At 47.4% G+C, this 12,125-nt stretch overlaps 1 protein-coding gene across 1 annotated transcript in view; it reads left to right on the top strand.

Moving 5' to 3' along the window:
• The first annotated feature begins 2,849 nt into the window (after positions 1-2,849).
• SLC7A5 (solute carrier family 7 member 5) overlaps positions 2,850-12,125 on the top strand; it is a 41,961-nt gene continuing 32,685 nt past the window's right edge. Inside the window, exon 1 of the mRNA XM_064459729.1 lies at positions 2,850-3,718. Coding sequence (XP_064315799.1) covers positions 3,124-3,718 — 595 coding nt within the window. The 5' untranslated portion in view covers positions 2,850-3,123. The remainder of the gene's footprint in view (positions 3,719-12,125) is intronic.

The following is a 12,125-nucleotide window of genomic DNA, read 5'->3' as shown; positions in this document are numbered from 1 at the left end:
TGTCTGTATCTCATTGTGTGATTAAGCTCTCCAAGTTAAAAAGTAGATTTTCTGTCAAGAAAATAATACAATTCCTTCTTGAGAATGAACCAATTCATTATGAGCGGAGTCCAGTCAGATGTCAGACATTCTGTGACACTTAAAAGCTATGAAAGACTCTGCTGAACTGTATTATAATTGGAATGAAAGAACAATGACCTCTCTGTTGCCGCCGTACCGATGGAAGGCTATCTAATTATTTGTTACATTCAGCTAGATGCAGCAGGCCCTCTGAAGTGGGATTCTGAATTTTGAGGATCTATCTTTGCCTAAACTACTTTGTTTGACACTGATCACTAAACTCGACTTAGCACCTAAGCTCCTTTTTCTGTTGTGTAATTGGTCTTGATGAAACTGAGCGTTGACCTGATGTGTGATGTGTGCTGTTTGGTACCCTGTGTGCTAGGCAAGCCACTTCAGCGTGAAGAAAGAGTGGCACGGCTCCACTATTATTGCTGTTGAAGGGCTCTAGAAGCTACCGCCACTTCCATTTACCCAACGAAAAAAGCTACCACCACTTCCATTTACCCAACGAAAAAAGCTTAAAAGCTCTTGTATTAGTAGAGCCGAGGCGTTTGCTAAAGAAATGGCTTCTTCGGTTCCAGCAGGCAGTCTTATTTTGATCAAGGCAGCTCTGCCGATAAATGGTTAACAACATACACATTACTTCTAACAAATGGCCAATTTACTTCTGATATTAGTCATTATTTGTCTTTCTGACAAATAATTCTTTCCGTCTTTCTTTTTGATGTGACAAACTCGAAGTGCCTGAGTATTAGCATATGGAGAACTGATTGTATAATCAAATAGTCTTCAAAGATTCTGCAGAATAACTTGGGGGCCTGAAGAGAGCTAATGTTCGTGGTCAGAACTGATAATAATACTTGGCATTTGGGAAGTGCTTTGAAGATACCAAGCGCTATATGAACGCACCCTGACACCATGACTGCAAAGCGGGGATTTTCTCAGCAATACAAATGGAGAAACAGATGCAGCATTAACTCTGATTGATTTGCCAGTCCAGTATGGGGTTGACTTTAAATATGGCAGTTCAGCGCTGCTACTCCATTGCTCTTGATCCCAGGACTTCCAGATGGAAATGGTGTCAAAACGGAGACCGAAGTCTGCAAACCCTTAGCTGTCGGACTGTTAAGAAATTCCCTTTTGGAAGAACTGTATGCAGAAAGAAAAAGCAAACTTGGTCCCATTCTTGTGAAAGTTAAGGGATGCTTCTGTGCATTAGGTAAGTAGCAGGTGTGAAATGCCAATCACCGTGCAGTTAATTTATTTGCCTTGAGGTAACAGCTCAGTCTGGAGCATTGGTGAAATAAATCCATGTGTTAATAACTTATTCACCGAACTAAGCATTCATCTGAAAATATCTGAAGTGAACATCTTATTTCAGTTCCAGCCCTGTCTGCTGGACCCTGGTGTGATGAGGCCAACACAGAGATCATCCCTGATGCTGTAGGAACCTGTTTTTTTCTAGTTTTATGGCCCTGTGAATGTTTTGTGTAGGCCAAAGTACGAAATACAGGAAGAATTAAATGTTGGTATATCTTACTTTGAGAAATAATCGATTTAGATTACAGCCTCGTCGCCTCTGTGATGGGGCTGATGTTAAGCTAGGGGCTAAAGAAAGGCTTTGGGGGTTTCGGGAAAATTGCGCGAGAAATGTTTTGCTGTTTATTTCTAATTAATTTTCATCGTGTTTGCAAATCTCTTCAGGATCCCATTTCTCTTTGAAAGCTAGCAAAACGTGCTTGGTGCAAAGGTAACTTTTCCCTAAGCTTTCTTCCCAGATATGGATGTTTATCTAAATTGAGGAGCGGCGAGTGCTGTTCTAAGCCCCTGGGCTTGGAGGCAAAGAGCCACTAGGTGTCAGGTTCTGCTCAGCGCTGCTAGGGGATGCTCAGGACTCCTGGCGAGGTTGGACCTGCTGGTGATGCCAGTTACCAGGGAGAGGTACCTGAAAGTGTTACTAAAAACGTTACATCTTTCCCCAGAATGCAGATCTCGCCTTTCTCCGAGGTATCTTGCAGAAAACCTCCTGACCCACCCCACTGCCTGTACTGAAGCGTGTGCGACCCTTGCAAGGGGGAGGATGGACACGGACCTTGGCTCTCAGAGCTTGGGCACAACCTCGTGTGTGACACCAACTAATCCCTTGGCTGAGCAACAGCTCCTCGAAGGTACCGCTTCCACCTCTCAATGGGAATGGTGGTTGTTGAGAACCGGGGCTTTCAGGCTTTCGCCTCTAAACTCATCTCCTGTCCCACAAGGTCGAGAGGGAGCGTGCGTTTGCTGAAGAATTGGCTCCTTAGGCACTCCTGTGAGGTATCCAGGCGAGTATCGCACGCCTTCGCTGAGGTGCTGCGATAGAAATTGCTCGTTTTGCCCGCACCCTTGCTAGATTGGCAAACATTTTTTAAATTATTTTTTTCCCAAACAAATATTTTTGGTAGTTTTTGCATCCGAAAGGGCGGGCGCCTTTCTGCAGTGCCTCTGCAGAAGCGCAGGTGCTGGAGCAGCTGGGCCTTGGCCTGTGCTTGTGTGAGTGTCGAATAGAAGGGCGATAAAATCGGCTGGGGTTGGGGGGGGGGGGAACTGGAAGACGCAGGTTTTGCTCAACTTCAGGGTTACACACACGCACACACACCTTTGTAAGAGCAGCTGGGGCGGAGAATGAATGGTAACAAACCCCTGCCCCCCGCCCCCCCCCGGCAGGGGACAGGCAGGAGACCCCCGCGGTGGCGGGGGGGAGGGGGGGCTGCTCCGGTCCCTCCGCTCCCCCTCTTGGGGCGCAGGGAAGGGGGGGTGCCCCGAAAGAGATCCGCGATAAAGGGGCGGCCAAGGCCGCCGGTTCCACACCCTCCCCCTCCTCCCCCCTCCTCCCCCCTCCTCCTCCTCCCGGAAAGGCGGCCGGCCCCGCGCTCCCCGCCTCAGCGGGAGGTGCTGGCGGCACGCCGCCCACCGCCGCCCGAACAAAAGGGGCGGCTGCATGGTGGCGGCGGAGCTCCGCCGCCCTGCTCCGCGCCGCTCCGCGCCCCTCCGCGCCCCTCCGCGCCCCCGCTCCGCGCCACCATGTCGGGCAGCGGCGGCGGCACCAACAGCGCCGTGAAGAAGAGGAGCCCGGCGGGCTCGGCCTCCTCCTTGGCGCAGGAGGAGAAGCAAGCGATGGAGAAGATGCTGGAGGCGGCGGGCGGCGGGGCGCAGGAGAACGGCTGCGCCCGCTCGCCCTCGCCCTGCGCCTCCGCTGAGGGGGAAGGGGTGACCCTGCAACGCTCCATCACGTTGCTCAACGGCGTGGCCATCATCGTGGGCACCATCATCGGTTCCGGCATCTTCATCACCCCCACCGGCGTGCTGCGGGAGGCCGGCTCGCCGGGGCTCTCGCTGGTGGTGTGGGCCGTCTGCGGGGCCTTCTCCATCGTGGGTGCCCTCTGCTACGCTGAGCTGGGCACCACCATCACCAAATCCGGCGGGGACTACGCCTACATGCTGGAGGTGTACGGCTCCCTGCCCGCCTTCCTCAAGCTCTGGATAGAGCTGCTCATCATCCGGCCGTCCTCGCAGTACGTCGTGGCTCTGGTCTTCGCCACCAACCTGCTCAAGCCCATCTTCCCCACCTGCCAGGTGCCCAACGTGGCTGCCAAGCTGGTGGCCTGTCTCTGCGTCCGTAAGTACCCGCAGACCCTCTCCAGGCGCCTGCTGTCCCGCTGCCCCACGTAGCTCCCCGCTCACCGCCGCCTTCCCCAAAAACCAAGCCCAAACAGCTAGCCACCTTGAGCCCGTCGCTCCGTAGGAAACGCATCACCTCTCCAGCGCTCAACTGGCTCCAGACTGGGTTTTTGGGACTGTTTTGAGTAGTACGAGTAGGAAACGTGGCCCCATCCCAATTACATTGAGCAAAAAATTCCCACACTGCCCAGTTACGGGCTACTGAGCCGCTCTGATTTCCAGCAGCGCGGCGAGCATCGTGCCATAAATGCAACGTGCGTTTTGCCTGTGTGTTGGAATGGGATTTCTCCTGCCCTCCCACAGGAGGGTGAGGTCCCCTCGCAGCCCTGCGGCGCTGGGGTGGGTGTCTATGTGCAGCCGTAGGTTCAGGTAACGTAGGGCTGGGAAATTTATTTGGCGTGAGCAGCTGGTGCTGAACCGCGTGGCCTGTGCTGCAGCGTTGGCTGTTTTCAGCACCCGTTTGGAGATGAGGTGGTTTTCGGCTGTCTGTGCGCTGATGCTCTGTTTGAAACCTGTTTGTTGTTGGGGTTTTTTTTTTGCTAGTGAATGTTGTAGCTCATGAGATCTTGCCTTGCAGAGAAGTTCAGTCGTGCTGTGATGGATGTAGGGCCGTTGATGCCTGCCATGGCACGGTGATATCTCTCTCCTGCGTTTTTTATCATCTCTCTGGCATTTTGAGGTCTATGGTTTTGCCATGAAGCCCCATTATCCATTCCTCCGGTGACTGCTAAGTCTCCCCATCCACATTCCTCATTCTTTAAATACAGGACTATTTTCTACCTTTCTCCCCTCATTTCCTATGCAGTCTCTATTCTACTCCACTGGTAGTTCTTGTGCCATTGTGAAGCTGTATATTGGGAGGGGGTATAATTTTTTGTGAGGGCTTTATAATGCATTTATTTGCTGTACAAAGTTACAGTCAGGTGATCTTTTTATTTTTTCATTCTGAGGTTGGGAAGAGAAGTCTGCTTGTTTGTGCCGTACAGAGGGAGACTGTGTTAGATTCCTTTGCCCTCTGAGGATCGCAGGCAGGCAAAGGTTGCAGCACGTGGTCATTATGGGAAGATCTCTTTTCTGTAAATGTCTTCATCCACAAACCGACCGAGTCTTTGGTAGATATGTTTTATGGCTAGCTAGTAGATAAATAACAGGCAGAGCAGCAAATTGTCTTTTCTTTGGGCAAGACTGAAACTTGCTCATTCCCACGATAGATTTTTAGGAACATAAGGGCAAGCTAACAGGCATGTGGACTTCCCACCCCAGTTTTTAGCAAAGTGGAGTGCATATATTAAGGCAATGTAGTTACCCAACTAAGAAAGCTTTAGCAGGGTTAGAAAATAGTTCTGCTGTTGAGTTTCTTGCCTCAAGAAGGGCCCTGTGAAAAATCTGGTTTTAGAGCTTTCCTGCCAGTCTGCAGTGCAGGTTCTTCAGTGACACCAAGAAAAAGGGCGGGCGTGCACATGGCCCGCACATTTTTTGCTGAGAAGGTAACAGAATTAGAACATTGATTAGATGGACTTTCTTCCTGGTTTATGTCAAAGTTTTGCTGTGCAAGAAGAGATTGTAGTTGACAGTGTCTTTGAGAACATGTTTCTAATAATAAGTAACTTTTCATCTGCAGGGTCTTTCCCAAAATAGGTGGGCTGAGGGGTGTCTGTTCCCATTTTGCTGATCAGAAAATAAATCCAGGGGTACAGTAGACTTGCCCGTGGCGAGATCTGCTCAGCGACGGGGCGGACTGCAGCATGAGATGTCTTGATGCCAGGTCTATTATGCTTCTCCAATAAGTAATATAAGCGTCTCCAACTTTCTTTTGCTAGCAATTAGTAGTTTTCCTGAAGCAGAATTTGTTCTTGAACCTTTATCTTGAAATACCAAGAGTTGCTAGTTCTACCAATCTGCGTCATTTCCATGTGTTTCTTCTTTAAACTCCCCCCCTCCGGCACCGCTGGCTACTATTTTGTTTATGCTTTGGGTTAAATTTTCGTTTGTCTCCTGTGCTACAAAAGGTTAGTTCATCATGCATTGCCTTTAGCAAGTTAGTTTTCTCTAACTTTGATTTTTGGACTTAGCTTTTCTACCGTCTAGTGCCAAAACCACATCGTGAACCAGGAACAATAAGTGAAGTAAATCTGATCCAAGGACTTAGCGAGTCACACAAAACTTCCATGGACTAACAAGCAGCTTTGTGACATGGTTGCTCCAAACATACCCCTACCCAGTCCGGTATTTTTTCTTCCCAAGAGCCCTAGGGTAAGAAAAGCGGCCTGTTTGTGCGTACGCTCTAGAGCATACGATAACGAGTTATCTCAAAGAGGGGCAGAACAGCTTAGGAAGCAATAGGGGAATGTGGGGCCCTGGGCCAGAATACAGTTGACTTATTATGTAGCCAAACCCCAGCCATCTAGAACAGTACCGGCTGTACTCTGCAAAGTTTGTATCTCAACATAAAATGCGATTGACTGCATGGTTTCTACTAAGAGGAGAAATAACAAAAAGCTATTTGTTTCCACTTTGAGTGTTACTGGTGTTGAACAGTTGAATAAATAAAGTGCTGTTCGCTGTTTGTCACCGTGAACTACAGAAATTGAATTTCTAGGCATTAAGATAATCTGAATAAATCATGGCCTTGAAAGAAAATAAAAATAGAATGGGGAATTATGTTCCCCTCAAGGTGCTGAGGGAAGCAAGGTGGGTGGTAAGTAGAATTTAACTACAAATAGGTATTTTCTGCTATCAAGATTGTAATCTGCAGGCAGCTGGTATGCAAGACTGCTTCTTCCATAAGACAACATGAATGCTTATTACGGTTGGCAAATAAAAGTGTGGGAATTCACTACAGGGAAGTCTTCCTGATGTTCGTTGTTAGAGTGGCTTATTTGATGTTCACCGCGAAACAGCCAGCGCTCCCTAGTTGTAAGAATTTGCAGGTAGTTTGGTTTAACGCTTTTCAGGCTGCGGGTTACTTGGGTAATTCATAAACTGCGTGTTATTTGATCTGTAAGATTGGGTGGCTGATACTTTTAGGACTGATAAATCATAAAAGCAAATGTGAAGCGATAAAAAAACCATCAGGTCCACCTGGTATCCAAGCCTTTTTTGAACAGAAAAAGTTCATGAAGCTGAGAGTTTGTGCATATGCATCAAACCAATTTAACCCCTTCTACAGAGGATGGAGGGACAGTTACTACACCCTGGCTTTTCATATTTGATGACATCTACATTACAGTACCAGCATTGTACATGGCAAAGAACTACACTGCTAAGGATCCTGTACTCTGTGTTTCAGGTGCCCGTTGAGGCTGTGTAGATGAAAGAAAATCTGTTGCATTTGTTGGTTCCTCTTTCATTTTTCCTCCTGAGAAAGCATCACAGTGGAATGAATGTACATTTGCACTGCACCTCCAACATGCACGTCTCTTTCTGCTGTTTTCTCCACTTTATCTTCACTTTGAATAAAAACTACACACTTTTTAACAGAATATTTAGGTAGCAAGTGTAGTTTTGAGAGAGCTTGTTTGTATGTGTTGCAGGACCATCTTCACGTAGCAGGAGGATCATGTAAAACTGTTTAACCCTGTCGGTTTTTTATTTCCCCATTGAAGAGGTGGTGTCCAGGTAATGGTGACGTGGAACAGCATCCAACTGAAAGCGCGTCTCTGATCTCTTACAGTGCTAGTGGCTCAGATTCGCTTTTACAGCTGGCTGCCACTTGTGTTACGTTTCTTGAATTAGAACCGGATAATCTTAACAAAAATCATTAAAAAATTCACAGAGCACAACCTAACGCACAGCGCGTTCTAGAGATGCCTCAAGGATGGAAAGTTTCAAGCCATACAGTTAAAGATAACATGCAGATTTCTTACTTCCACTTGTTAATTTACAGATTTCCTACGTGTGAGAGGTCTTTGAACTGTGGGACAGTAAATTCCCTGTAGGTAAGGGAGACGGGATAATGCTGCTTCCAGACCTGAGCTGGTTTTTGCCTGGTGTTTCCGAAGCACCTGAACTTTTCTTCCTACCCACACTCTTAGATGCAGCCTGCCACCCCCCCCACCTGCTACTGAACGGGTTATTCTATAATTTCCAGTATATAATTGTCAGTATAATCTGTGCCCCAGACGCTTGAGAGGTCCTGCCAGTTGCCTGTAATTTTACTTCTTGATCTTCAATGTCAAATCAGTGATTTGATTGTTAGCTTCTGAAGCCTTTTATTGCTTCTTAGTTATATATGCTAATCTGGCACTAATAACCCCAATATTGCTGCAGCAACGTCTGCTACTTCCGAAGCTACAGTGTATTAATCTTCTTTAAAATTTCTTTAGACTTCCATCACTGCTTCTGGAGTATTATTTTGGGCGCTCCTCCTGCCATCATGGAATTCCAGCAAAATGATCATATATTTCTCATTCGTCTCTTTTGTTGTGAACAGCCTCATAGTGGAAGAATTAGTAGCAGCCAGTGCGGAGCTGAGTCACGTCGAATAGCACATGTCGTAGGGGAGTGTAAATGCCCGACACCCCCCTGAGTACATCGTGAGTTAGACGAGGAGAGTGGTATCAAATCCAGGGTTTGGCAAAAGTATATAAACACATGCCTTCGATGCTTGCCAAATTATAGCCCTGGTCTGTAAGTGAATATTCAGCGTCAGCATTTCAACTAGAAATCGTGCATGTTGAAAGCAGGAATGTCTTTATTTAGTATGAAGGTTTTCCTTCAAAGCTGACGGTTTGGCTGTTTGACCAGCAGTTTGAAGTGAAGCTATGGGTAGATTTTGAACGCATCAGGTATTAGATGGCAAGCAGAAAACACATCATCTGCTTGTCAGTTTAAGATGTGTTTGTTCTGCAGCGTTGCTACTTGGAATTAATCTGCCAGGACAAGCAGGGTGTGAAGCTTTGAAGACTTCTTTTTTTTTCCCTCCTCCTGAAAGGTGGATTAGATGACTAAGCTGTATCAGTAAATATGCATTTGTTTGATCAGAGTGGAAGGAAGGGGTCTTTGCAGAATCCCTGCTGTATGGGTGATGTTGCTAGGCTGAAGTTGCTTTTTTTAAATCCGCATTTAATTAGAGAGAGTAGCATTAATGAAAATCGCCTCTGACACTAGCAGAACTCTCCCGCCACGGATGAAGGTTTGGAGGACTCTTGTAACACAGCAAGCAACTATTCCATTTCTTGGCACCCCTCTCTTGGCTCTCACAACAAATGTCCCATTAAATTTTATTGTATTTGAATGATTTACACTACCACTGAGATCCCTCAGAGTCTTTCTCTTCTGACATGGACAAATTGGGAAGGCTTTTTCGGAGAAAGTCGCCGCGGTCAGTCTAATTCAAAGCAACATCACTAGGTATTTCCAATAGTCTCATAGTCCCAGTGTCAGATGTGGCCAATAGATCGAATGCGAAGCATGAGAAAGCAGTTTCTTGCCAGCCAGCACGCAGAGCTGAATTCTGACCCGCTGCATGGCACAGGTGATTCAGACTAAAACCTGCCTGGAATTTTTCATGACGTTCATGACCCAGGTGAACCTTCCTGCGGGTTTGTGGAACCTGATTCAGGACAGCCATGGGAGGGGGTTTCTGTAGCAGCGTACCGTCATTGTGGGCTGGGTAAGGTGCCGTGCAGGTCCGCTAGCTGGCCATCTGGCAAGGACGGTGATATGTCTGTGGGGCTTCATGTGCACAGAAGATATTAGTAAGTGTTGTTTGCTGTTAGGAAGATATTTCATATGAGGTGGGCTTGGTGGAAGAGGTGTTTAGCGTGCGATAGTTACAGGGTCCTTTTAATTTGCTGGGAATGGAAGAAATATACCTCTTTTTCCCATTGCATATATATGTTGTTTGTCCATTTAGACGTTTGTCTCCCATATATATGTTGTTTGTCTCCCATTGCATATATGTGTCGTTTGTTGTTTGTCTATATTTTGCTTGTCTTCCTGTGGTAAAATGACCTGGCTTGTGGAATTGCTGCATCATGTCGTCTAGAAACTTCGACAGTAAAAACACAAGCTTCTTTCTAAGGAGACAGATGAGTAACTCCCACCACCAGCTAGGAGTTAGCTCCCCTAGCATTAATGAATTCTTTGTAGTTTTTCGCGTACCACACAATTTGAAGAGTGTAAACTGTATCGCTGTTATTACGGCACCTTGGTACCAAAGCGATAGGTGCATTTATATAGGCTCGAGATCCAGCCTCTGCAGTATCTTTGAGCCGTGGAGTTCTTCCCCTGGGCAGTCCTGGTGCTGCCTTTTGGCCCTGATGGTGCTGCGCTGGTTGGCACAGCTCTTGAGGGAGAGGTGCCAAGTGAGTGCTTGTTAATTTATTCTTGCAGAATTCTGGAAACTTGAGGGTGTGGATGCTTCTGGGAGCTCTGCTACATGATGAAATGCCAGCATCGTCCCGCTTCACACCAGCTGCTCTGGCTCCCAGCTCCCAGCCTGTTTCAGCACCAGGGGCTTCCTGGAATTGAAAGGCAGCGGGGAGATGGAGCTGTGACACATTCAGGGTGCCTGGGGCCATTTGTTGGAGACATCCAGAGTTCGTGGTCTCGGGGTGGGTCTGGAGATGATCCATCTCCTTAAACTCTAGTGGTAGGGCAGCCTTTGCCTTCTCCTTGCACCTGTTGTTCGTGGATGCGCCCGTCCCCCGATGCCTCGGCATTGCTATTTTGGGGAGAAAAATAAAAAGGAAACTGTAAACTGTTGCCAGGTAGGTTTATTATTATAAGTTGATTTTAATATGGACACATTTGCTCCGGGGCCAAGTGCTCCTTTCCAGCAGCCTCATGTACCACTAAGCGTTTTCCTTCTACGGACCGATTGCCCTCGCTGTTAAGTTTCTCCAGGGACTTGTCCTTGAAGAAATACCTGCAAAGGTTTGCCTTCTGCTTTTTCTCTTTACCGCCTTGCAGGGCTCAAGTCTTCACCCAATATCTGTCAAGCTGAAACTTCCCTCACCATTTGCTGTGTGTGTCCTTGTGTGTATGTCTCGTGTTAAGTTGGGCTGTTACAAATAGACACCGGAGACTATTGGAAGACACCGTGGCATCACAGCCACCTGAATACAAAGTGGCGTGTTTCTGGCCGTAGTAAGGCATTGACATCCCTGTAGTTTAAGCCACTGTAGTCAGTATAGTGTAATTCCTTGTTTGTACTGTGCGGAGTAAGTCTTTATTTCTGGTGTGTCTAACCTCTTGTGGGCTTAGGCAGCAGTTCCCTTTCAAGCACGTGGACCGTTTTGGGTCTGTGCCACGTGCTGCTGTCATCCCTGTGATTTGTTTCACGGTGGCCATGGGCTCACCTTGCCTCGTCTCTGCTTGAAACCTGGTTGCACCATCTTCGGTAGAAGAGAAAACCGCTCATCCATCATCTGCACTTCATGAGGAGTGAAAGGAGCAGCCTTTGCTGTAGGATAGGGCAATGGAAAGGAGCTGAGAACTGTCTGTAAGTAATTGTGAGGAGAAAATCAACATCATCCAGTGGCCGGTGGTAAATGGAAGCATCGTCTTAAAATTGTATGGGCCAAGCGCTTTGGAAACGTGTGAGTTACAAACAGGAATCACTGCACGGTGCATCCTCTATGCGCAGTCTTACGGTTCCTGTTTTACAGGTGAGGAAGCTGAGGTGGAGGATTTCCCTTCATTCTTCCCCTTTCTTTCCACATTCCCTACCCTACTATGCAGTTTTGTTCTGGTCCTGTAATACCATGAATAGGAATTAATGGGTAACTTGCAGCAAGTTAATTGAGTTTACTTCTTTGAAGAAAGCCACTACACACATTTACCCTTGTTATAGAGGCGTATACTGAATTATATGGGAAGGACCACAGGTCAAGACCAGGGAAGCCTGTAGAAGATGAAATAAAGGACAAAAGTGACATCGCACAAGGCTCCAACCATATGTAACCTCACACGCAGCATGAATGCAGCTGTGCCAGTACCTCAAGAATTCCTACACCCATTTCAGAAACGTTTCACCTGAAAAGCTGCTAAAGATCTTGGACTAGGCAAACTCCCATCTCCCCATCAACAAGTTACGTACGGTGCGGGAACTGGATCCCTTTTTCCCCTGTGGAGGAGGATGAGCGTGCAGAGATGTGGATCGGCTGCTTGTTTGCATTTTTAGCAAATGGAGCCTCCCTGAGCACTGTCTTTACTCCATCTCAGATCCATGGCCACCTTCCATTACCCAGGTAGAGCTGCAGCCCTGTCTTTTTCTATAGGATAGCTGCCAAAAGTGTTGCGTCATAAATGCCAAGCCCTGTTTTAAGGCTCCGCTCACAGGCTGTTTGCTTTGTGTAGAACCACATGCCCGCAGGGCAGCTTTACGACATCCTCCCCTT

This window comes from Phalacrocorax carbo, chromosome 8, assembly GCF_963921805.1.
Source record: "Phalacrocorax carbo chromosome 8, bPhaCar2.1, whole genome shotgun sequence".
Classification (NCBI taxonomy): Eukaryota; Metazoa; Chordata; class Aves; order Suliformes; family Phalacrocoracidae; genus Phalacrocorax; species Phalacrocorax carbo.
Note: the sequence above shows the minus strand (reverse complement) of the source record. Positions and strands in the feature narration are given on the sequence as shown.